Consider the following 26,113-nt stretch of genomic DNA (forward strand, 5'->3'; position numbering starts at 1 on the left):
CATATTAATTTGATGGTCATTTAAGTATAAACATACTCTAAAATTTGAAAAGAAGAGAAGAAATCTTTTTCTTCTCCTCTCCTCCCTTTTAACTCCCTTCTCCACATTTTATGTATATGTTGTCATATTTTTTCATCTTTTTATTCATATTTTTCTTACATCTAATTATGGCCATCTCTTTTCCACTTAAAGGAGTCCCTTTAACATTTCCTGTAAGGCTGGTTTTGTGGTGATGAACTCCTGTATCTTTTGTCTGGCAAACGCTTTACCTCTCCTTCAAATCTGAATGATAACCTTGGTGGATAGAGTACTCTTGGTGGTAGATTTTTTCCTTTCAGCATTTTGAATATATCATGACACTCCCCTCTGGCTTACAAAATTTTGCTAAAAAATCAGCTGACAGCCTTATAGTTTTTCCTTTATAGGCAACTTTTTATTTCTCTCTTGCTGCTTTTATGATTTTCTCTTTATCTTTAACCGTTGACGTTTAATTATTACGTGCCATGGTGTAGACCTCCTTGGATTCATCTTGTTTGGAACTCTCTGTGATTCTTAGAGTTGAATGTCTATTTCTGTCCTAAGATTAGAGAAGTTTCTAGTTATTATTTCTTCAAATAAGTTTCCCATAACTTTCTCCCTCTCTTCTGGGACCCTTATAATGTGAATGTTTGTTCACTTAATATTGTCCAAAAGCTCTCTAGCCTCATTTTTTTTCATTCTTTTCTCTTTTTGCTGTTGAGCTAGTGTGTTTTCCATTACCTTGTCTTCCAGATCATTGATCCATTCCTCTGCATCCTCTAACCTACAGTTGATTATCTCTACTGTGTTTTTTACTTCGGTTATTGTATTCTTCAACTCGTGATTGTTTTTTTTTTATATATATTTTTCTATCTCTTTAGGTCTCATTGAGTTCTTCCACTTTTTTCTCCAGCCCAGTGAGTGAGTATCTTTACGATTATTACTTTAAATTTTTTATTAGGCATATTATTTATCTCTGTTCCATTTAGTTATTTTTCTGAGCTTTTCCTTATTCTTTCTCTTGGAGCATGTTCCTATGTCTCCCCATTTTGCTTGACTCTCTGTGTTGGTTTCTATGGATTAGGTGAAAAGGCTACATAGGAACATGCTCCAAGAGAAAGAATAAGGAAAAGCTCAGAAAAATAACTAAATGGAACAGAGATAAATAATATGCCTAATAAAAAATTTAAAGTAATAATCGTAAAGATACTCACTCACTGGGCTGGAGAAAAAAGTGGAAGAACTCAATGAGACCTAAAGAGATAGAAAAATATATATAAAAAAAAAACAATCACGAGTTGAAGGAGTGGTCTTGTGTATGGTGTCCCCTGTGCAGCCTACGTGTGCTTGATGATTTTTGCTGGGTGTCTGGAGCTATGGTTATATATGCTAATTACCCTTTAAAACCATGGCTTCTTACAGAAAGAATAAAGAAAAATAACAATAATGATGATGATGAATGAATAAAAGAAAGAAAAAATTTTAAAGAAAGGGAAAAAGAAGAAATAAGAGAATAAGAAAATAACAAAACCAAAAAATAAAAATAAAAACAAAAAAAGACAAGACAAATTTTTAAAATAAAAAATAATAAGTTAAATTAAAATATTTAAAAAAATTTAAAAGCCCACAAAAATTACAGTCTGTTTTTGCACAACAGGGTGGCTGAAGTAGACTTGTGTACCCAGATCTTACTAAGGTCTTTACTTTGGTCTAGGCTTTTTAGGTGGGTAAGGAGAGAGAACTTTCCCACATTTCCTCAGTCCTCTTTTTTTTTTTTAAGGCTTTATTTATTTATTCATAAGAGACACAGAGAGAAGCAGAGACATAGGCAGAGAGAGAAGCAGGCTCTTTGTGGGGATCCCCATGCGGGACTTGATCCCAGGACCCCAGGATCACAACCTGAGCTAAAGGCAGATGCTCAACCACTGAGCCACCCAGTGTCCCCCCCCCCATCTCTTTTAAACCTCAGCCATCTTACTGTGCCTCAGTGCCACCAGGGCTGGTGTGGGCTTAAGGATTCTAGGCTTGCTGAGGTTACAAACTCCTTGTGATGACTGGACTCACCAGTTATGGTGTCTGAACAGGCCTGTTAGTTCCTCCAGACCCTCCAATTATGGAATTTGAATCTGCCTTTGGTGGAAACCAAACTCACACCTGATGGTGTCCAGACCCTGCTCTGGTCTGTGCTTTTAAGGTGGATAGAGAGAGAATTCCTGCAATTTCTGAATACTTCTAAACTGTGGCTTTTTTCTGTGTCCCAGCACAGCTAGGGCTGGTGTAGTCTGGTGGACCCTGGGCTTCTGAGGTTGCAAACTTTCTGTGCCAATCTGACCCACCAGTTTCCGGACGGGACCTACTAATTATGGCATCCCAACCAGGGCCTTATGATGTCCAGACCCAGGCTGGGCTTTTTAAGTGGCATAAGGAGAGTGTTCCACTGTCTTCGCGCTTTTAAAATCTGGCTTCTTTTTCTGTGCCCCAGCGTGTCTAGTGCTGATGTGGGCTGGTGGACCCTGGGCTCACTGAAGTCCCAAGCTCACTGAGACAGCTGGACCTGCCCCTGACGGTATCCAGACCCTGCTCCCATCTAGGTGGAGTGAGAACAGAAACCATGTCCCTCTGACCAGGAAAGCTTTCTCGGAGCAGAATTCTAGCACTGTCTCTTTTATAAGCTAGTTGCTCTTTTAAACCAGGACTTTTATTTCCTGTGCCCCAGGACACAGGGATCTGTTCCCAGGCCCTCAGTACTGTCCCTCCTCACTGTGTTTACACAAGGGTGGAGGTTCCCTTCGTCACTGTGCCTCTATTTCTCTTGCTTCAGTTTGCCATTCTCTCTACCTTTGGTTGCTCTGTATCTATTTAGTCAGCCCTCAGTTCATCTCCAGAAGGAATGGTTCTATTAACAGGTATAATTTGGTGTGTGCCCTCAAGGGAGTAAGTTCAGAGTCTTTCTATATCATCATCCAGAACCTCCTAAAGGGCATTAAAACACCACCTCAGGGTGCCTGGGTGGCTCAGTGGGTGAATGTCTGCCTTTGGCTCAGGGCCTGATCCCCGCTGGGGTCCTGGGATCAAGTCCCACATCAGGGTCCCCACAGGGAGCCTGATTCTCCCTCTGCCTATGTCTGCCTCTTTCTTTTTTTTTTTAAGATTTATTATTTATTTATTCATGATAGACAGAGAGAGATAGAGAGAGAGAGAGGCAGAGACACAGGAGGAGGGAGAAGCAGGCTCCATCCCGGGAGCCCGACGTGGGACTCGATCCCGGGACTCCAGGATCGCGCCCTGGGCCAAAGGCAGGCGCTAAACCGCTGAGCCACCCAGGGATCCCCTGTCTGCCTCTTTCTGTGTATCTCTCATGAATAAAGAAATAAAATCTTTAAAAATAATAATAATAAAGCACCACCTCATTAACATAACTCAGGGGTGGTTGAAAGAGTCTGGTTCTGAATAACAAAAGACATCCATTTTAGCCTTTTGGCTCTGGATCTATTTCAGGAACCAGAAAAGATGCCCCTAAAGGCTCTTAGTGCTTCAGAAATTACAAAGGTCTTAGGAGGTGTGTGCCATAAACCACAGACAAGAGCAAATACATATTTATTTTTCAATATCTCAATACCCTAGGAACACACAATGGAAGTGTTCTGTCCAGAATGTTGAGGAGGAAATTCACAGTGGGTAGATGATGAAAACAAAGCTTTCCCAACACTGAGGTCCTATACTCAAAAAAAAAAAAAAAAAAAAAAAAGTGGAAATGAGAAAGCTTAGATAACATGTTTCATAATGAAGCTATTGATCTAACAACTATTATTACAAATACATTGAAATAATGGATGCAAATACACATCTCTCCTGCAATTTCCCTGCTAACAGTGTATGACCGGAGTCTAATCATCAGGAAATAATAGGTAAGTTCCAAACAAGAGACATCTACAAAATAACTGGCCTATAATTTTCAAAAACACCAAGATCAAAAAGCAATATGGACACTGAGGAAATGCTCCAATTTAAAGAGACTAAAGAAACATGACAACTAAATGCAAATGATGGTCCTGGAAAATAGAAAGAAAATTATAGGAATAGTTGATGAAATTTGTGTATGGACTATGCATAAGATAATAGTATTCTCTTTTTTTTTAAGATTTTATTTACTTATTCTTGAGAGACACAGAGAGAGGCAGAGACATAGGCAGAGGGAGAAACAGGCTTCCTGTGGGGGGCCTGGGATCACTCCCTGAGCCAAAAGCAGGTGCTCAACCACTGAGCCACTCAAGTGCCCCAGATTCTATAAATATATAAATATAAATAAATATATTTATTCTATAAATGTTAAATCTCTTGATATTGGTAATTGTATTGTAGTTATGTAAAATAATGCCCTTGTTTTTAAGAAATAAATTCTGAGCTATTTGATGGTAAAGTGTGTTAAATTAGTGAAACAAGGAGGCCATTTGACTGAGATGGTTCTAATACCTTAGCAGTCTATTGTAAGCAAGCCAAAACCTAAGTGTGTAAAGACCTCAAATTTAAGAAATCAAAACCTAAAGGCAACCAATCACAAATAGCCAACGAGGCTTTCCCAAATGAAGCAAATGCTTAATCTGTGGCCAATCAAATAATGTCCTTGCTTTGCTTCCCTTTTTTTCTATAAAAATCTTGCCCCTAACTCATGTTGGTAGAACTCTCCTAATCACTTCTGTGCTGGTGCTGCCTGATTTGAATCTATTTTTGCCCAAAAAAACTATTTAAAATTTTAATATGCCTCATCTTTTCACAGGGACATGATGTCTGTAATTAGTTCTTGAGTGGTTTAGAAAAAAGAGCAAGAATGATAGATCAAGTACAGCAAAATTTAGAAATCTAAACATATGTGTTACCTAACATGGATGCAGTATATGGGAGTTCCTTAGACATATGCATGTTCCTTGTACAGACTTGCAACATTTCTGTAAGTTTAAATTTTTATCTAAATGAAAGTTAAAGAAATTTGAAACGGAATTTTGCTCACTTTTGTAAGAGTATTGAGGGTAAAAAAGAACTGACAAGTTAAAATGTTAAAGCCACTCTGAATTACCAAATTTGGGGGGCTCTATCAAACTACCTTCCTTTGAATAACAAGGACTTTTGGCAGTAAAATATCCCCATTAAACTGACACAGGTCCAAAAGAGTTTAATAAGATCCAAACAGGAAATACTAAGTGCCATTTCAAAACCTTTAGGCTGGCAGCAAAATATACAGTTCCCCCTGGACAAGACCTTCTAGCAATTACTTTAACCTATGCTCCAAAAGTAGTTTTAGAAAACTAGTCTAGGGGCACCTGGGTGGCTCAGTGGTTTAGCGTCTGTCTTTGGCTCAGGATGTAATCCCGGGGTCCTGGGATTAAGTCCTGCATCAGGCTCCCCACAGGAGCCTGCTTCTCCCTCGGCCTATGTCTCTGCCTCTCTGTGTGTCTCTCATGAATAAATAAATAAAATCTTTTAAAAAAATAGAAAACTAGTCTAGAATGTTTAGAAAATGGGCAAAACCTTTTCTTAAACAGCTGCTTATTTAAAAAATTAATAAAAATTGACTTTCACTTTGTTGGATACCTATGAGTTGGTCTTCACAAATCTTTGTAGAGCAACAGAGGAGCCAGCATGCCTTGAGAAGCTGCTGTCAGTGGCACTAGGAAACAGGAAATTGAGGAAGAGAGAGGTAAAATACCTTGCCCAAGATCAAACATTAAGGACATGATAGATCTAGGAATTAAACCAAAGTGTCTCTCTCAAAAGCCTGTGTTTATTCACTAATCAATCTGCTTCTGAGCCAGTATGGTTCATGGATCCGTTCCATGATATTTCACAGAAGTATCTCCATGTCATCGTGGTGACAGCCCTATAAGAGTGATGCCATCTCCCTTTTTACATGTGAAGAAAATGCTACTGGGAACTAACATATTCAAATTCACAAAAACGAGGAAGACATGGAGGCAAAAAACATCAACATAGTTATGTGCGATTTCAAAACCCATATCCCTTTTACTCATCAAGACAGCAAGAAATAGGGATGCCTGGGTGGCTCAGCAGTTTAGCATCTGCCTTTGGCTCAGGACCTGATCCTGGAGTCCCAGGATAGAATCCCACGTTGGGCTCCTTGAATGGAGCCTGCTTCTCCTCCCTCTGCCTATGTCTCTGCCTCTCATGAATAAATAAATAAAATCTTAAAAAAAAAAAAAAACACACGCAGCAAGAAATAGATTATATTTGGGAAAATTGGGTATCATCAAGAAAGTGATAACTAAGTGAATCCCAAGCTCTAAATGTCTAAATTAACTAATATTAAATTATCACATGGGAACTTCCCTAAAACAGCCGCCAAGGCAAAAGATGATTTTTTAATGACTCTAAACATTGTCAGAAAATATTTTCATTTTAATCCAAAAACGTACACACTCTCACGTATCAGACTTCTTGTCTTTCCCTATTCCATTTCATGATCAGTGTTCTCTCTTCCCTTCCTCCCTCCCTCCTTTCCGCCTTCTCTCTCTCTCTCTCTCTCTCTTAATCTCTGGTTCTTTCTCTGCACTCCGTCTCTGTCTCTCCCTCCCTTTCTTCTTCTTCTTTTTTTTTTTTTTAATTTTTATAAATTTATTTTTTATTGGTGTTCAATTTGCCAACATACAGAATAACACCCAGTGCTCATCCCGTCAAGTGTCCCCCTCAGTGCCCGTCACCCAGTCACCCCCACCTCCCGCTCACCTCCCCTTCCACCACCCCTAGTTCGTTTCCCAGAGTTCCCTTTCTTCTTTCCCTTTCTCTCTTCTTCCTCCTTGACATTCTGGACACAGTTGTATAAAAAGGTTACAAAGGTTTCTGCTTCCCCCTAGTGGTATTGGTCTGGAAGTGGCAGTCACCATAGAAAATTCTGGACCTGGCAGTCACTTTAGGAAAATAGCAAAACTTTACAGAGAGTAATAAAATGACACTTTAGACTCCTCTAGAGTTTTTTGGAGACAGGGGCCAACAGGGTGAGAGGAAAGAACCTGTGATCACAGACAGACTAGTTAACGTCACATGGCCTCAGGAAATGCACCTGTGACCAAGAAGTTAAACTATCTCCTTCTCACAGTTGTTTTGTGGATTGAGATAATATACTAAAGGGTCTTGAAGCACAGTACACTCCCACTAAAAGGTAAATATTATTTGCTTTTGACAGCTCTATAAGGTTAGGAAACTGAGGCTCAGCATGGCTTACTTAGTATCTTAAGTTAACTCAGCCAGCGAACTGCAGAACTAAGCCCATAATCCAAGTTTTCAGACTCTCTAGTGTTCATCCTCACACCTCAGTATCCCAAATTAACAGTTGATAATGAGGAATCTTAAGAATTTTAAAAGTCTTAAGGGGATATTTTCCAACATTACCTGTGTTTTCCATTAAATCCAAAAAAATATGCATTTCAATGATTTGTGGTCATACCTTCCAGAATTACGTCTTAAAATTGTGAGAAGCACAGATTTGTGTCCAAAATATGTTCACAGAGCCTTACCTATAATAGTGCAAAGTTCAAGTCAAGCTAAACATAAGATATTTATGCAACAAACCTTTGTACAAATAATGACAACTGTTTTTACTTATTTATGCATTTATTTCTCGGTGCCGGATGCTGTTGTAACAATTAGGAACAGATCAAAGCATTCAGTGAGGTAGGTGCTGTTCTGTTCTAGTCACTGATCAATCTGCTTCTGAGACAGATCCAGGGATCCACTCCATATTTCATTGCATGGTAACACCTATGGTGGGATATTGTGCAACAGTGAAAAAAATCATGTTTTCAATAATTATTAAATTATATGGACATGTGCTTACATTTAAAGTGTTAAGGTAGGGACGCCTGCATGGCTCAGTGGTTGAGCGTCTGCCTTTGGCTCAGGGCATGATCCGGGGATTGAGTCCCGCATTAGCCTCCCCTTAGGGAGCCTGTTTCTCCCTCTGCCTATATCTCTGCTTCTGCCTCTCTCTCTGTGTGTCTCTCATAAATAAATAAAATCTTTTTAAAAATAAAATAATAAAATGTTAAGGAAAAGACAGTATGAAGAATTGCATACTATATCATTTCAGTCTAAATGTGTGTGTGTGTGTGTGTGTGTGTAGTATCTAAATCTAAATAGTACTGTTCTCCAGGTTATAGATTATGAGTAATTTTGCGTCCTCTTTCATATTTTTCTGAATATTCTGAACTTTTGTAATGAGACAGAACTGCTGTGATCATCAGAAAATTTAGATGAAAAACTATTTTAGGGTGCTAAAAAAAAAACAGAATTTCTAAGAACAGGCTTTAGTTTCCATTCACAGTTAAATAATGAATCAGGAAGTATACATGGGAAAGATTTGCAAGAAAAACAATTACCCCAATGATGGGGAATGGAGGAAGGATGTTGAAACTAAAAGGGAAGTGCCTGAGGGAGGGTGTTTAAAGAACACATGTGTGGCATTAACTTAGCCTACTGGATCCTACTTTTGATTGATGTCAGCTGTTCAGAAGCTGTCTTCTGACAGTAGTTGGATTCACTATAGACTGAACTAGTGCGGACAGTGGGTCCGTTGCCTTCAGAAGAGAACACAGGGAAGACCTGTGACCCAGAAGGTATAATTTCTGAATTGGAGAGTTTCAAAGTTACAATGGAAAAGCTGCAACAAGAGCTTTCTTTTTGACAGAAATCCAGAAAAGATGTGCTGCTTCCTACCACCCCCCTCTGGCCAGGGCCTATCAGCAGCACCAAATGAGCGCGACAGAGGCCCACCTCTGAGATGGCATCTTCCCAGCCACTCGCAGGAGCCAATCATATCATCGCAATGGAAACCTGCAGCTCCAGATAATGTCACTTGGCCCCAAACACTGTACAGCGTGTGCCTTTCCTGTCTTCCTGAGAAAGTTGAGGTTGAGCTGCTGAGCCTGACCCTTGAAAAGCCTTTGGAATTCCTCCCGACACAGACTAGATAAGGGATTTATTTTTAATTGGAAATTTTAAGGCGTTTACTTTACCATCCCTTATTTGGTGCACAGATCTAGCTATTTCACGGAGATTTCAGCTCTGCCAATGAGCGGGAGCTGATACCTTTCCGCAGAAAATCTGGTTGGGGGTGGCCAGCAGAAGATTCAACAAGACATGAACAAGGGAAGTTCTTGCCTAGACCCACCCAGAGAAAACCCCAGAGAAGAGCGCTGAGCACTCATTTCATCATGAAGCTTCAAGAGCAGAGAAGTGCTTTTAACACAAATGAATACCGTCCAGTGCCCAACAGAAGCAGGAGGATTCTTCTGCCAACTCCTACTGCAGCCCCTGCTCTAAGGATCTGGCTTCTTCCCAGGCAGCTTCCTCTCTTGATGCTGTTCTCGGCCCTGCAGACACCCACCGGGAGTTCTGAGGTAGGGCACAACTCAGGTGATTTCTTCACTGTCCATGCTCCCCAGGGCACTTTCCTGGTGACAACCTTTAAGTGACCTGTGGTCACTTGGGATCTGATTTCATTCAGATATTTTAACAAATAATGCTGAAGGGTGTTGAAGGATGATGAAGGGTGTTGTGGTAGTGAAGAGTAGTGAAGGGTGTTGAAAGCAATTATTAAAAATTGTGGGATTCTTTGGAGTTTCTACATTTGGCATTATGGAAGCTAGAGGCATACTGTTACTTATATATTTTTTTAAGATTTTATTTATCTATTCATGAGAGACACAGAGACAGAGGCAGAGACAAAGGCAAAGAGAGAAGCAGGCTCCCTGCAGGAGCCCGATGTGGGACTCGATCCCAAACCCGGGATCAGGATCTGAGTTGAAGGCAGATGGTCAACCGCTGAGCCCTCCAGGCATCCCTATAATGTTCTTTTCTTGATTCTCCATAAAATTTAAGTAAAATACTGCTTCTGTATTTCAAATGATGCAAAATATAGTCTGTTTGCTTTAGATTGTTTCATATGGATCAACTCCAAAAGAAGTATTATCATTTAAAGTTCTATATAATGAAAAATAACCAAATGTTGAGAGATAATAGAGTATATATTTGAGATCTCATAATATATTAAAGTTTTTAGAGCTCACAAGATTTAACAGCACATAATGAGATGGATTTTGTTTTGTTTGGGCTTAAATAGATTTTGTAGAACTATTTGTAAACCTTCTGTAAAGAGTTGTTGGTGAAAATCATTTAAGCAGTCTTAAAAATCTCCATTTTACACACAACTAGATGTCTTCTCATCATAAATAACAGTAAAAACACAAAAAGGTATGTTTCTGAGTTTCAACTGCAGCATCTTTGACATTGACTGAATGGAATCTTATCTCCTAATATATAAGAAGCACTGTTCATTAGAAAAGCACTATTTCTTTGTCAAGAAGAAAACATCTTGGAATTTAGATAATTGAAAATATGGCTCTAAAAAATAGACTGATGATACTTAATGAGCATGTATTCAAATCTCTAACTTCAATTTAATCTGGGCTAGATATTGATAAGTAGAATTTAATTGACTACCCATGGGAAAATGTCTTTTTCCCAATCCTGGGTTCTAAGAGGAAGGATGGTCCTAGGCACACCTCTCCTAACCACTATACCACTCCCCTGGTGGTTGGCAAGTTTAGTTGCCTGGGAACAGTTAGTTGACTGGGAACATCAGGAACAATAACTGGGCATTCTGACTTTGACTCTGCTCTTCATCCTCCTGGGAGTTAGGCACATGCCAAAGGGCCTGAGCCCTGTGTTCCTCATGACAAGACTCTTACCTTTGGGCAGGCCACAATCCAACACTGTTCTGCAGCTCAGTGGGCAAGTTTGCCTTGTTCCAGGGTTTACTCTTAACAAATCTTGCCATCAGACGTAAATATGTGTGCCCCAGCAATTCAGTAGTAAAGATGATATTTTAAATTTCATACATATACTCTTTTCCCCCAAATTTTTCAGATCCAGGTCAGAAGAGAGAGCTGTTATTTACTGGGGACCCCTTGGGAGAACCCAACATTACTCATCACTGAAGCTTTTTCTTAAATATGGTTCAGAGACTTAATATAGGTTTTAGGCATTCAAAAAAGAGATATTTCTTAACACCCATGAGAGAATATGAAGGGGGCTCAGCAGGGAAAAAGAAAGTATACATAAACTTCTAGATGATCATTTGTTTTCTTCAAAGCACTATGCAAAAATACTGTTTTTGTTTATACAAGAAGGTCACACCCTCCCTGGGAAGGTGAGGGGTTTTTTAAGCTTCTAGTAATATTTATCAAACCAAATTCAATCTCCGGCACAAGTCACTGATCCAGGAGGTATTAGGGCAGTGGGAATGATTATGAGTGAAACTTCAGCAAATAAATTTTGAGGAAAAGACTCGGCTTTATGGAAAATAGACAGCAAGCCACCACAGCCTACCATCTGATCTGAAAAGCTAAAATGAAGATTTTTCCTTTCCTATAGGTTGCAGTTAACATCGACTTTGACTTGACACCAGATTCCTTTGATGATCAGTACCAAGGCTGCAGCCCACAGGTCATGGAGAAGCTAAATCAAGGGGATTATTTTGCAAAAGAACTAAAAGCACATAGGAATTATTCTAGGATCTGGGCAAACGCCCACTTAACCTGGTTGAACAGAGCAGAAGATCTCCCCAGGAGCATGAATATTACACATGCTGTGGCCATCCTGGCTTATACATCAAACAACATTGTCCGCACAGATTTTACTAGAGCCATGGCCACTGCTGGCAGGTCCCCACAGCAGTATAAACACTCATTCCATTTCAAATACCTCCACTACTACCTGACTTCAGCAGTCCAGCTGCTAAGGGAAGAAATGATCCTGACGAATGGCTCTTCATGTTATGAGGTACATCATGAGATGAAGGGTAACTATTTGAAAGCCAACAGAGGGGCCACCATCCGATTTGGCCAGTTCCTCTCCACTTCCCTCCTACAAGAAGAGGCACAGAAGGTTGGGAACCAAACTCTACTCACCATATTTACCTGCCTGGGAGTGCCTGTACAAGAATTCTCTCTCAGGAAGGAAGTCCTGGTCCCTCCCTATGAGGTGTTCAAAGTTGTAAATATGAGCTACCACCCTCAAGGAAATTGGTTGCAATTGCAGTCAGCTGGGAACCTGAGCACATACAACTGTCAGCTGCTAAAAGGTATTATGTTATCGTTCTAAATCAAATCTACTTGTGTCAGGATCCCAGAACACCAGTCTTTTTAAAAAGTTATTTTTCTGAATGGGTCTGTGGGGGAAAATTGACCTTCAGGAATGGCAGAACTGACAGATTAGAAACCTTATTTCTTTTCCCTCCCCTTCTTTCTCTATCTCTAGAAAAACTGTGCTTCTTCAATGGCACTAATATGTGGAGACTTCTAGACACAGAGAGTAAACCTCTACTGAAAAAGATAGCACATAAAAATATAGCATTATTACCTTCACCCTCAAACTCATTTTGGTTTTTTGGGGGTTTTTTTGTTTTGTTTTTGGGGGGGTTGTTTTCGTTTTTGTCATGGTCACTACAGGAATACGGAGTGCTAAGAGTAAAGCAGGAGGCATGATTTATTCATTCACCCTTATCTATTACTCATCTTCAATGTTCCAAAGCACTAGGATGGGAGGCCCCAGGCAATATGAAATGAATAAAGCAAAATCACTGCCGTAGGCGGATTTTAAGTCTACTGAGACATAGAAATATGAGCAAATGTCCACACGCAAAAGCACTAAGCAATACACCAGATGTTTAAGCAATGGTTGTGGCTTCTCAGTGCTGGAAGCTACTCATTCTCTCTGGAGAAAGTGAGAAAGTCTTAATGATAGAGGACCACATGGGACTTGAAGAAGGAATGGGACAGGGTTGTAAAAAAAGAGAGGAAAAGTCATTTTAAGCAGAAAACAACATACGCTGAATCAAAGAGATTTCAAACAGCCAGTGTCTTTAGGGAATCTCCACAATAGGATGTATAGGACGCAGGAAGAGGCTAGGAATGGAAAAGGAATAGGGGATTGATTGGGGTGGGAGACTTCTGATGGGCCTGATGGTTAAAATTATTGTATTCTATACTAAGGGCTTTCTAACTTCATGCTAGAGGTAATGAGAAGTCATTGGAGGAGTGGAGCATCAATTATATCAGTATTTTAGCAAGAGTTCTGACAATATTGTGAAAAATGAACTGAAGCAGGAGAAATTGGAGATATCACAAAACAAAAAAATATTGTTCAGATCTTTTTTAGAAAAATATGTGGCTAACTCCATTCCATCTCTGTATGATGCCAGCCACAGTCCCTGCACAAAATGGTAGTTCTGTGGCAAGTGCTATGCCCTGTTTGATTTAGAAGGAAGATCATCCTTATCCACATGTGCACTTGTTCACACTCACACTTAACTGCAGTTTCTGCCTTTGAAATATCCCCAAATCTTTCTCTATTCCATCATGGTTGCTACTGTTAGTAATTCAAGCTATCAGCATTTCTTAGCATTTGGGGGCTGCAGTGTAACAAAGACCCTAAAACAGGCATCCATATTGAGGTCTTAGGCTTGCTTACTCTGGCCTATCTGCAAACACAAACCAGGGAAGAGGTGACCTATCAACACTTTTATCTCCTCCTGCCTGCCCTTGGAAGTGTGACAGGCAGCAATATGAGCGAACTCAGTCTGTTCCATGGAACCAAGAGATTAGTGTTTGCAGAGGAGAATGAAAACCTAGAGTATAAAGCAAACAGTGAGATTCTGATAATAAATAAGGACAATCATAGCTACTTTCCAGGGTTCTCTGGAACTACACTTGACTAAGGCACTGTTGCTTTATTCTCATCATGATGAAGTTGAGAGAGAAAAATTTTTCTCTAGGTCAATTCAATGAGCACAGTAAAATACATTAAGTAAAAAGTTGTAGAATATTTACATCAAAGAGGAGGAAAAAAAAAGAGTATGTAATAGAAACTATTACCCATATTCTCTACTCTGTAAATCTCAAAGAAAACTATTTCAAGACCCTCCCCCACCAAACTAATGATCTTTGCTTTCCTGTCAGGAAGCTGCTCAAACACAACTTTGAGTTAAGGCTTAGTTGGAGCAGCCATGCACATTGCTAGACCTTGGAAGCTTGGTTGGTCTTGACTGGATATTTAAAATCACAAATCATACGTGAGGGAATCCGTAATCTTTTGTTGCCCTGTAAGCTCTCTGTGGGCAGGGACATGACTACATAGTATTTAAGGGTCTGGCATAGAATCCAGGCAGTTTGACTCCAGATCCACTCTTTCTGGATTGCTATCCAACTTGTACCATCAGTCCAGTTGCTTAAACTCCCTATGTTTCTTTGACGATGTAAGGAGCATCATGATAGAGCCCCACAGGGTTCTTGTGAAAGTTTAAAAAATAAATAAAATACTAAATTACTTCTACATGACCTACCATGTAATAAATGGCAAATAAGTGTCTTAACTGACAAGTAACACTCTACCTATCCCACCATCCTGGAGCAGTATTGGATTGATCCATACATGAAAAATGGGAGGAGGGAGGTGGTGTTTTTCTTTTCTGGGAGTCCTTCTTTGGGATCAGTGGACTCTTTCCAGACCTGTTTTTCTAGATAACTCTTATTGCGCCGACATCAACCTCAGTTGAGAGATTCACAAATGGTCCCTAAGATGCTGTCTCTTATCCCTTCAATTTTTTTCCCATGCAAAAGCCACAAGCTATTTTAACATCTCAAAAGATCCCTCTGAGTCAGTGACTTGTTTCCTTTCCTGTTCTCTCTTAATCTGACAAATATCATACTTAAAAGACAACATGAAGACCTTTAAAATTGGTCAGCCAGGATACCGTAATTCTCCCAATGAAAAGACAATAGATCCAAGAGTACAGTTTCCCTGTCCTTTGATTTATTTCAAAATTGTTTCTGTTTACTTGTAACTACAGTTCTCAAGTTCAAAGAGTACTCAGGAATCTGTCAACCTCAGAATCAAAAGGTCAAATTGGTAGCATAAAATATTTAAGCAAGTCCATTTGCAAAAGAAAAATTAAGACATTCTAAACTAACAGCTCTCCCTTCTAATTCTTCTCTCACCCCTCTTGTGGCCTATAGTGGTTACCATAGAAACAGATGTTTTCATGCCCATTGAAAGACTCAAAATAAGTTATTTTAGTTATTTGTCCTTAAATGTTGCTTTGTTCAGGAAAATAATCCATGCCAAAAATCTATAAACACACAAATACATACTCTGTTCTGTACCATTGGATTCACAAAGAAGGATTTATTTGTTAAAATGTTTCACATAATCAAAATTCTTAAGCATGTTTCTAGAAAAAATACAGTCAACTTTTGTAGTAAGCCTGGTTTTACATATTAACTTTACCAGTTACTAACAGTGAGAACACGGGCAAATGGTTTAGTCTCCGTGTGCCTCTATTATGTGTAACATAGGGAGAAAAATCTAATGAAAATCTACCTTATAGGATTCTGGTGAGTATAAAATGACCTATGCGTGTTAAAGCTCTTAGAACAGATTCTGACACTAGTAAGTACTCAAAATTTCCCTAAGCTACTACTACTATGACATATGATTTACTTTATTAACTTCCTGTTCTTGTTTTTTTTTACTCTGGGTTTTATCTCAAACTAGTTTTCCCTATTTGTACCATCACATTAGCCTTGAAATGGAGTGTCTATCTGAGCTGCATGGATGAAAGAATGAGTAATTGAGGGGCACCTGGATGGCTCACTTGGTTAAGCATCTGCCTTCAGCTCAGGTCATGATCCTGAGGTCCTGGGATTGAGCCCCAGTCGGGCTCGCGCTCTCCCTCTCTCTCAAATTTAAAAAAAAAAAAAAATTTAAAGAAGGAAGGAAAAAAAGAGAAAAGGGAAGAAGGGAGGAAGGAAGGAGGGAAGGGAGGAAGGAAGGAAGGGTGGAAAGAGAATAGATTTTGGAGCCAGGAAGGGCTGGGCATATATATTAGTAGCTATGTGACCTTGTGTAAATGACAACCTCTGAGCCTGTTTCTTCATTTATAAAATGGGGGCAAAAAGAACATTGTGCAAGTACTTGGCGTCCACCCTCTCAAACATAATTGAAAAACCCTGGGAGGGACACCTGGGTGGCTCACTGGTTGGGCGCCTGCCTTTGGCTCAGGTCGTGATCCCGGTATCCAGGGATCACGGATCCAGGATCGAGTTCCGCATCGGGCTCCCTGCGAGGAGCCTGCTTCTCCCTCTGCCTGTGTTTCTGCCTCTCTCTCTCTCTCAGTCTGTATCTCATGAATAAATGAATAAATCTAGAAAGAAAGAAAGAAAGAAAGAAAGAAAGAAAGAAAGAAAGAAAGAAAGAAAGAAAGAAAGAAAGAAAGAAAGAAAGAAAGAAAAAGAAAAGAAAGACCCTGGGAAAGCACTTTGCATGTGGAAGTGGGATAACAGTTTCATGGCACAAATGTGTGCTTCACTGGTATTGACAGGCAAGAAAAAAACAAAGAAGAGACAGAAGAAACAATGCTTATCATTGTTTAAGTGCCAACTTTTTCATAGATAACTATCTAAAAAAATAACACTTGTTAATCTCCACATTCTAACAGAAAGAGGCTATAGATAGCATTTCCCTCCAAATATCAGATTAACTAGATAAACTGCATATCAATTTTAGCTTCTGCTTTTCTTCAAGGGGTTGACTGTTTCTTTCTGAATAATCCAATATAATTCACAGATTCAGAGTTCATGAAATACAAGGTATAATAATTATGTATTTCTCCCCAAACTGTATACCCTAAGGCAGAGATGACCAAATTTATGTTATAATCCACCAAAAATAAATGATACTTATGTAGCAAATTTCATTCACAGAAGGTTTTCACACACATTATCTGTTTAATTCTTACAATTACCCTGTACATTGGTTATTGACCCCACTACACTGATTTGAATACTGAGGTTGAGAGAGGTTACATGGTTTGTGTGAGATTATTCAGCTTATAAATAGACTAAGAAATATGTATGCACTATTAATTTTCCTTGTCTACTCTTACTGGTAAAAATGGGATTTTAAATATTGTTTATATATATAGAATTCCAAGAAATTTCAGAAAACACAAGGGATTTTATGTATTATTATGTGAAAACAATGGAAAAATACTTCTCTGTCATCTCATCATCCTATTGAACAATATGTTCAAATGTTGAGGCAATCACAGAGTTGAAGTTTTCCTCAATCAAACATCTTTTCTACCCTAAATAGTCACTGAAGGCTGGTTGAAAAGGAAATCCCACTCACTATTTAGAGCATTTTCTAAAGGTTTCCATCTTCCATCTCATTCTATATCCTCATCCCAGCATATTGCCAATCAGTAGTTTCTTGTATTTATTTTGCTTTCATCAGCCATACCCTAACTGGTTGCCAATCTTCTCCATCTTTCCATGAAGAGCATGTATGTATAGGAAGTACATACACACACACACACACACACACACCAAGCAGGATTGTATGAATACTTTTTGCCCACTTTGTAATTTTTTTTTAAGATTTTATTTATTCATTCATGAGAGACACAGAGAGAGAAAGAGGCAGAGACATGGGCAGAGGGAGAAGCAGGCTCCATGCAAGGAGCCCGATGTGGGACTTGATCTGGATCCTGGGATCATGTCCTGAGCCAAAGGCAGATACTCAACTGCTGAGCCACCCAGACATCCCATCCCACTTTGCAATAAAAAAAAAAAAAAAAAAAAGAGAGAGAGAAAGAAAGAAAGAAAGCAAGCAAGCAAGCCTATGTGTGGACATGCCATATATGGAGAAACAATACTGTGGCTAAAAAGATAGAGTTGAGCCAGACTGCCTGAGTTGGAATGCTGCCTTCACTACATACCAGATGTGAGATGTTTGGTTAAGTTTCTCCACAAATCAAAATGTCACCTTTTGATCAGCGGAAAATAAGGAGAATAAGAATAAATACCTCGTAGATATCCTGTGAGGATCAAGTGAGTTAATTGATAGCAGTGCTTAAAACAGACCACAGCACAGAACAAGTTGCTAATCAATGTTAGCTTTCATAATGGTGATGAAGATGATGGTAATTAAAATGGGGATACTGGTGATGATGATGGTGTTGCTGCTGACAATAAAGACGGAAAATCAGGAGATCTCACACACTAAAGAAGAGATGGGTCACCTGGGGTAAATCTATGAACTTCTTGGTGCTGTTCCATTACCGTAAAATAAACAAGCTGAGTTCTGTTAGTTAGAAAACAATCTAAGAGGATACTTTTTTTTTAAAGCAGCTAACTGCAAATATTTGTATTAGGAGTCTTCTACATTAAAAAATGAATCAAAGGACAAATTAGATAGTTTTTTGGAGTTTTTTAAGATTTTATTTATTTATTTGAGAGGAAGAATGAGAGACAGAATGAGGAGGGGGGAGGCAGGAGGGAAAAGCAAAGCCCCCTGCTGATCAGGGAACCTGATGTGGGGCTTGTCCCAGGAGGAATCATGACCTGAGCTGAAGTCAGATGCTTCACCAACAGAGCAACCCAGGTGCACCAAGGTAGTTTTTCAAAAAACAAAAACAAAAAAGTCTGCTACCTAAAAGATCTCTAACTTTGTTTTGTTTTTACAGGTTCTGGCAAAAAGTACAATCCTGCTCCTATGGTTATTGCTTGTCTCTCCTTTTTGACCAGTGTTGTCATCTCTTCCAAAAGTGGAGTATAAATGAAACTTGTGGTTTTGCTTTTGCTGTGCCCTTTTGCTTGATGCCAGCCAGGGCACCCTGAATACCCTTGGGGACTCACTCTGCCTGGTTATCAACTGATGTAGCGCTGGCTCAGCCTACTGCCTGTGAGTGGACCTAGAACTCAGTGTATTTCTTCTTCATGGACACAGATTTATCCTGGGATAGAAAAGGACCCAATCAAAGCTGGTGAGATACAGTCATGGTAATTTTTTGGAATTCGGATCGGGAATGGGGTGGGGGCCTTTTTACTGAATGAAGATTAATGAAAGCAGAGTATGAGTCTACAGTTGCTGGCAGCTATCTTGCCACCAGTAGGGGAAACTCTATCTCCTTGAGAATAGAGTGAACACAATGAAGGAAGAACTAAAAAATGAAAAGAAACAGTTCTGATAAGAATATATGAGCCCCTAGATCCAACTATGCCTGAGTCAGAATCCTGGGCTTTTTTTATTACATAAATCAATAAATTGTATATTTTCATAAGTAATTTGAATTAAATCTCCTATCTAAAGTGATCAAAGGACTTTTTGGAGTTATGGATACAAGGATTCTCCATTACTTTTATTAGCCATCCTAAATGGGAACAGATCGAGAAGCTTGAGTTCGAAAGCACAGAACAAATTCTTCATCAAATGGAAAAGCTTTAAACCCCAGAGAAATAATTAAAGCAAATTTTCTTCAGAGATTTTTTAATCAGCATTCAAAGCCAAGCCAGTGTAGTCTCAAATAGGAGGAAATGTGAAAACTTGAGAAATAAAAGGGAAAGTTAATAAAAGATGTTAGTGAAATCTCATTCACTGGCAGTAATGGGATGCCACACCTATTTCTACAGTATTACAAAATTTAGAATTTAAATTCATATGTTAATTTACAGAGGGACTTTATGGCAAATTGGATTTTAAGTCATCTTCAAAACTTTAGGTACATTTATTAGGAAAGCACATGCATGTGTGTGGATTTATTTTTTTTTATTTTTTTTTTTTTATCTATGATAGTCACACAGAGAGAGAGAGAGGCAGAGGCACAGGCAGAGGGAGAAGCAGGCTCCATGCACCGGGAGCCCGACGTGGGATTCGATCTAGAGTCTCCCGGATCGCGCCCTGGGCCAAAGGCAGGCGCCAAACTGCTGCGCCACCCAGGGATCCCCATGTGTGTGGTTTTAAAGGAGAAGATATGGGAGAAAAAAATCTGATAACCAAGCAAATATCAAAGATATATCAAGTCCCCACTATGTGACAACAATTAAACAAAAGGAAGTATAAATCACCAAACCTCACAGCTGGGAATATTCTCTTACTTCCCTCAGGGGGTGACGGGGGTTGTTCTCCTGATTTCCAAAGACCCTAGTATTGGGCTAAATGGAGTAAAGGGGGAGACTAGCTCTATCCTTTGAGTTATGAAAGTCTATGCTACTTAGCCCCCCTGAGATTTGAGTAATAAACAATGAAAGTGAAATCAGTTCATCTGACCCCAGTAGGAATGTCTAAAGGGATGGTGTCTTGACAGAAGAGACACAATGGGGAGTTGGCTGCATAAAATCACCCAGTAGAGAATTTAGGCATCTAGTACTGTCATTATTTACATGGCATTTTGAGAATAGGGCCAAGGGCATCTCTATCATCTAGCTTACATTGGCCTCTACACCAAATAAGGCAAGCATATAATTTCCATAGACACAGTTTACATGATTTATTGGCCAGGGACCTTGGCAAGTTAGTGGCTCCTGAGTAGAGAATTCTGTGGGCCTGGCTCTGGGAACAAGCTTTGCTCTGAGCTTTAGTGAGGCAGAGAAAAGCCTCCCAACATCTTGCATATTTTGTTTCTGTGCCATATAGATGCACTTATTGAGCCAGACTATGTACAAAACACTTTGGGGATTAAATGTTGAATGTAATATGCCAGATCTTCCAAGAGTTTACAGTCTCTTGGGAGAAATTAAGAACACAAACAAGTCACAGAGGAATACCAAAAGAAAGGGGCAAGTCAAGTTTTCTGTTCACAAGAGTTCAAGAGAGAAACTCCTGAGGCAAGGGAAGAACCAATAAGGCTTCAGGGAAGAGGCAGCATTTGAGCAAGGCCTTGGGACACTGAGGTGGGAGCGAGAGATGAGAGGAAGAAGACAGTGAGTGTAGGTATGTGTCAAACGCTTAGAGCCAAAATGCATACAAATAGTAAGTACTTCAAATTCAGAGAAAAGTGAGATCCCACTGTCCTATGGTTGGAAACAGCTTTCTATGGGAAATGAGGCTCAAGGGAAGGCTTCAGAGGGAAAAGAGAGAGCTGAGTAGAAAGGAAACAGAGGATATAGGAATGATCAGTGTATATAAGGGTCAGGAAATAGGTGTGACAGAGTGAAGCTGTAATGTGGACTGGAGAGGAAATTGCCACCCAAGCTAAAAAGTCAGCCTAATGCATTGGATCTTCATGAGAAATCCATTTTCTGAGTAAGACATTCTAGATAAATGACTCTTACAGCCACAGCATCAGTGTCCCTTAAGAACTTGTTAGAAATGTGAACTCTGGAGCCTGATCCCAAATCCGTAGAATCAGAAACCCAGGGCCTGTGTTTAAGAAGCCCTTCAGGCTTATGACTTATGGGATTATGATCCATAAAGGAATAACCAGGTTTTTGAAAAGATAACTTAATTCTTCCTCCCGCTGCTGCTTTATAGGGCAAATCTCCAGAGATCGAAGTTATTCTCTTGAGTGGTATAGATTTGTGGGTTGAGGATGAATATTCATATTTTACATTCCCTCAATCTCTCCCTATAGTCCTAAATTTTTGTGCAAGTAGCCAGTGAAATGGACATTTATTTAAATCAATTCAAAGTTCATGAAATCTTAGGAGATGAGTTTCAAAAAAAATTCACTGTAATTTCTGCTTTTAGTCTGAGATATCTTTGAAGATAAAATGGATAAATTCACATGGATTGCTAAAAGGGCTGACACTATAAAGTTGCATAGTATTCATCTCCTATAGTAACTTTTATTAATGCTTCTCCCTTCTTGTGCACATGAAAAAATAATCTGGCTTCACTTGTTTTATTTTTATCTTTATGATTCAATGTTCTTTTTTAAAAAAAGATTTTATTTATTTATTCATAAGAGACACAGAGAGAGAGGCAGAGACACAGGCAGAGGGAGAAGCAGGCTCCATGCAGGGAGCCCGATGCGGGACTCAATTCCAGGACTCCGGGATCAGGCCCTGAGCCAAAGGCAGATGCTCAACCACTGAGCCACTCAGGTGTCCCTTTGATTCAGTGTTCTAATATGCCTATCTGATTGTCCCAAAGTTCCCTATTTGCTCTCACTTTAAAAAATAATAAATCCAGTGAAAGAAAATTCCTATAGAGCTTGATTTGCTTAGAGAGCCAGGACTCTTGGCCTGAGTTGTCCAATGATCTGAATCAAATTGAATTATAGTTTATGAACCAGATCTTCATTTGGTAAAATTGAACATTTATTGAGCTAGATGCTTTCAGAGATGCCAAAATGTACAAAACATTGGCAAGTGATAGAACATGGGAAAAAAAGGTATTACAAGCATTACAGGACTCCCTCACTGGCTTCTTTATCTTCTTGTAGTAAATGCCCATGTGTTTTTTATTTTGCTTTATGGCAGTTCACTTTTTCTTCCTCACTTATGCTTCATTCAAGCAGTGAGGTCACACTGTGCTCGCGGAGGAAGAATGAAACTAGATAGAAAGTAGAAACTAGTGAGTCTTCCCCCAGGTTGCTTTTCAAAACCTGAAGGAATTGACAGCAACGAGAAGAACCCAAAATAAAGAATCTGAAAGACACATGCAATAAGAGTAATAGGTTTGAGAAGAGTGCATTCCCCCCCAAACCCCCAGTATATCCACCGGCTGGAAGCAACAGCAGACAGGCAGTCATCAGAGTGGGCAGATTAGAAGTCCTTGGTGGTGAGACAAGGCCTTTGAGAGGCCCTGTCAGTGATGGCCAGCTTCACAGGAGCCACCTGCCTCTGAAAACCCCTGCTGTGACTGAAGTATGTATGGCCCTTCCTAACCTCACAGGGCTATACTAGCTGCCATTCCCATTGAAGTGTGGTGAAGACCCCCCCACTTGAACTGCCACTAGTCATGCTTCCTGTCATTTCATAGGAAGACTCTGCCCAGGACTATTCCTGGCCCTTGTCCCATTCATTTCCAGATGACTCCCCCAGCTGTTGCAATATCCCTGGACAGTCTAACGACCAAGAGCAGGCAAGTGAGGACCTGAACACACACAGGTTCAGAGAAAGTAACAAAGCGAGAGCTCCACCTCCCTTCTCCCACTTATATACGTTTATTTTTGAGGACAGAGTAGCAAATGAATCAGAGTTCAAGAATGTCCTCAAAATAAGCCAGCTAGAGGATCACCTGGGTGGCTCAGTGGTTGAGCACCTGCCTTCGGCTCAGAGTGTGATCCTGTGGTCCTGGGATCGAGTCCTACATCAGGACTATGTCTGCCTGTGTCTCTGCCTTTCTCTCCATGTCTCTTATGAATAAATAAATACAATCTTAAAAAAAAATAATAAGCCATCTACTAATGGATACCTATTTCAAATGCGCAAGGTTTCAGCTTTGGAGCTGAGAGATAATGTAGAGTTCACGTCTTGAAACTCATCCTTTTCTCAAGCCCTCTAAGTCCTGAAACTTTCAAATCCCCTTGGCTCTTGCCACAGGACATTCTGAAGGTCTTCCTGTTTAGGGGGCAAGGAAGAGATTCCTAATTCAAAATTACAGTGGTGATTCCAATGACAGCCTTGGCTTTGGGAGCTGAGCTCCTAACTCAGGCTAGCAAAAATGCAACTTCAAAGTATCCACAACTGAGGAGGTCATGGTGGCAACCTTGGTGGATGTGACTGCATCGTAGACTTCAAAGTACATAAACAGAGTGTCTTCTTCCCCAACTCCATCAAATGCTCACAGTTTTTTTTTTCTCTTTCAGTTTTTCATATTTCAGCCTAGTTTTTAAGTGTAGGGAAATATATTTTATTTGTAGAGGAGAAAATGAGATTTCAAACTTGAGATGAGAACATGTTTGAATGAGGACAAACCTTAGGTATTCTCAGAAGAAAAATTCCAAGAAAGAACTAGAGTTATTCATTGCTTTTTTAAAATTCTCAACAAAGTTCCTGTTAGGTATCATGTAGAATAGGGCCATCTTGAAAGCATACACTCTTTCCCATAGATAAGGGCCAAAGACTTTCTGGTAGGCAAGGGATTTGTCTAACCTTCCTTCCCCAATACAAGCACATCTCAGAAATCCTACTTCTATGAGTGTTACAGTCTTTTCTTTGTGAAAGGTTAGAGCACCTCCATTTTTGAAACTCCAATAGCTCCTAATTATAAGACCTCAATAGGAGACAGACAAGAATAAACCGTTTGCCCTGGTCTTATCCAAGTAAGAAAACTATTACTCTTCATTGATTGTTCTTATTTACTCCTGGATAAGTCATACCAAAAGAATCTAGTGATGGCTTATGATAGGTAAGGCACTGATGATACAGAGATTGGTATATGAGTGACAAAAATGCAGAAGGTAGGGGCACCTGGGTGGCTCAGTTGGTTAAGCATCTGCCTTCAGCTCAGGTCATGATCTCAGGGTCCTGGGATTGAGCCCCACAGCAGGCTCCCTGCTCAGTAGGGAGTCTGCTTCTGCCTATGCCACTACCCCTGCTCATTCTTTCTCTCTCTCTCAATTAAATAAAATCTTTTTAAAAATGCAGAAAATTACTTTATATGTTTCCTGTGCCTGAACAGTAGTTTCTGCCAGATTATCTAATGATAATGCTAACATTTACCTGGACTTCTCACTGTAGTATCTAGAAATAGGACTACTAAGAGTAGAAATTAGTTTAGGGTTATTTTAATTATGCTTTAAGATGATATGTAATGTTTAGAGACATCCTCAAATGTAATACATTTCCTTGATGTTCTGAACAATATGTTATTTTTAGTAACTGCCATTTCAAGTAGGTTTTCTTTGATTATTTTTATTTGAATAAAGCAAAACTTGAGGTAAATGGTCTACTGGGTGACTACTCTTTGTACTTCTGTCCTAACATAACTCATTTGTGGCATCAAAGGTCTTAAAACATACTCCAAATATTCACAGGATACGAAATGATTTTCTGATAGAAATGAGCAGTTCTGTTGCACTCCTACTAGTAATTGGCTTTCTTGGGCACAGAAACCTTGGTTTCCATAGTATTTATGGCTTTTTGGAGGACTTCTAAGATAGGCGCTATTGTTTTGACAACCTCCTCCAACTGAACTGCAATTGACTTGATGGTATTCTTGGAATCCTCAGTTTCTAGCGCATCCTGCAATTTTTTCAAGATGTCTATTGTACCAATTTTGGATGGACCCGGACTTGTGTTTTTCTTGGATGTGTTGGCATCTGATTGCTCTTTGGTGTCTTTTCTATAGAGGTCACCTAACTGAAGATTCATGACGGGATATTTCATCAAGAGTGAAAGAGAAGATTCCAAAATCCTAAGGATGTTACTACTATTCAATGCAGAGAGAATGACTGGTGTTTGAACAGTTTTGAACACTTCTTTAGCTGACTGCTGCAACTCCTTTACATTGGTGGTATTCTCAACCACAGAGCAAACAGCTGTTGCAATCTTGGAATATAAAGGTTCCTTTTGCATTTGGTCATACTTTGTCTCCACTACAGATTGCATCTCTTTAAAAATTTTGAACATTTGTTCAAAGACATCCTTGGCATTATCATCTTCTTTCACAGTTATGGACTGGATCTGAGTATTCATAGTGCTGTTAAACAATTCAATAAGCATGTTAGTGAAGGCAGCAAGATCTTGCATGTGAAGGAAAAATGTTTTGGCAGCTTGAACCAGCCTCGCTTTATCCTCTTCTGATTCTGAAGACATTTCTCCAACAAAAATGTTTCAGTACTGCAAAATAAAGTAGTAATAAAGATGAAAACTTAAATTATATTTGTCAGCCATAAAGAGATTGACAGTATAATCTAACTGTGAAATTAACTACTGTCAAGGGTAGGAAAGCCACACAGGCTATAAAGCAGAAATGATCCTGTGCTTTAATAAAAATAACAACAAAAATAACTAAAAGACAGAATAGGGATGTTTCAAAGAATTTAAGCCACATATCAGATTTTGGATGGTACTGGATTCTCAATTGGATATGCTGATATTTTCTTAGGTATCACCCTAAATAACTATCCAATCTGGTGGAAAAGATTGTATAAGGCTTAAAACTTACATAGAAAGGCTCTGGTTCCTGTTAAGATAGAGCAAGCACACTGAGTACAACCAAAAATCCTGAACAGAATATATAAAGTAATTCTCAGATAACTCTGAAGGGTGGGTAACAGCAGACCAAAAGGATAGAATAT

At 39.4% G+C, this 26,113-nt stretch overlaps 2 protein-coding genes across 26 annotated transcripts in view; one reads left to right on the forward strand and one right to left on the reverse strand.

Annotated features, from left to right (window-relative positions):
- Positions 1-443: 443 nt before the first annotated feature.
- The window catches only part of C25H12orf60 (chromosome 25 C12orf60 homolog), a 39,013-nt gene continuing 13,343 nt past the window's right edge, over positions 444-26,113 (reverse strand). For 15 of the 25 annotated variants that reach the window (XM_072798903.1, XM_072798893.1, XM_072798901.1 and 12 more), the window contains one exon: positions 18,674-25,652. In XM_072798903.1, coding sequence (XP_072655004.1) covers positions 24,897-25,628 — 732 coding nt within the window. In that variant the 5' untranslated portion in view covers positions 25,629-25,652 and the 3' untranslated portion in view covers positions 18,674-24,896. Of the gene's footprint in view, positions 578-7,643; positions 7,789-11,802; positions 11,953-18,673; positions 25,653-26,113 lie in introns of those variants that run through there. The other 10 variants (XR_012017677.1, XR_012017671.1, XR_012017668.1 and 7 more) reach the window with 3 other exon arrangements.
- On the forward strand, positions 8,614-24,755 carry ART4 (ADP-ribosyltransferase 4 (inactive) (Dombrock blood group)). The gene is made up of 3 exons (XM_072798889.1): positions 8,614-9,425; positions 11,461-12,169; positions 18,611-24,755. The coding sequence occupies exons 1-3, from the start codon at positions 9,240-9,242 to the stop codon at positions 18,700-18,702; spliced, it is 987 nt and encodes a 328-aa protein (XP_072654990.1). The 5' UTR covers positions 8,614-9,239; the 3' UTR covers positions 18,703-24,755.

This window comes from Canis lupus, chromosome 25 (genome assembly GCF_048164855.1).
Source record: "Canis lupus baileyi chromosome 25, mCanLup2.hap1, whole genome shotgun sequence".
Taxonomy (NCBI): Eukaryota; Metazoa; Chordata; class Mammalia; order Carnivora; family Canidae; genus Canis; species Canis lupus.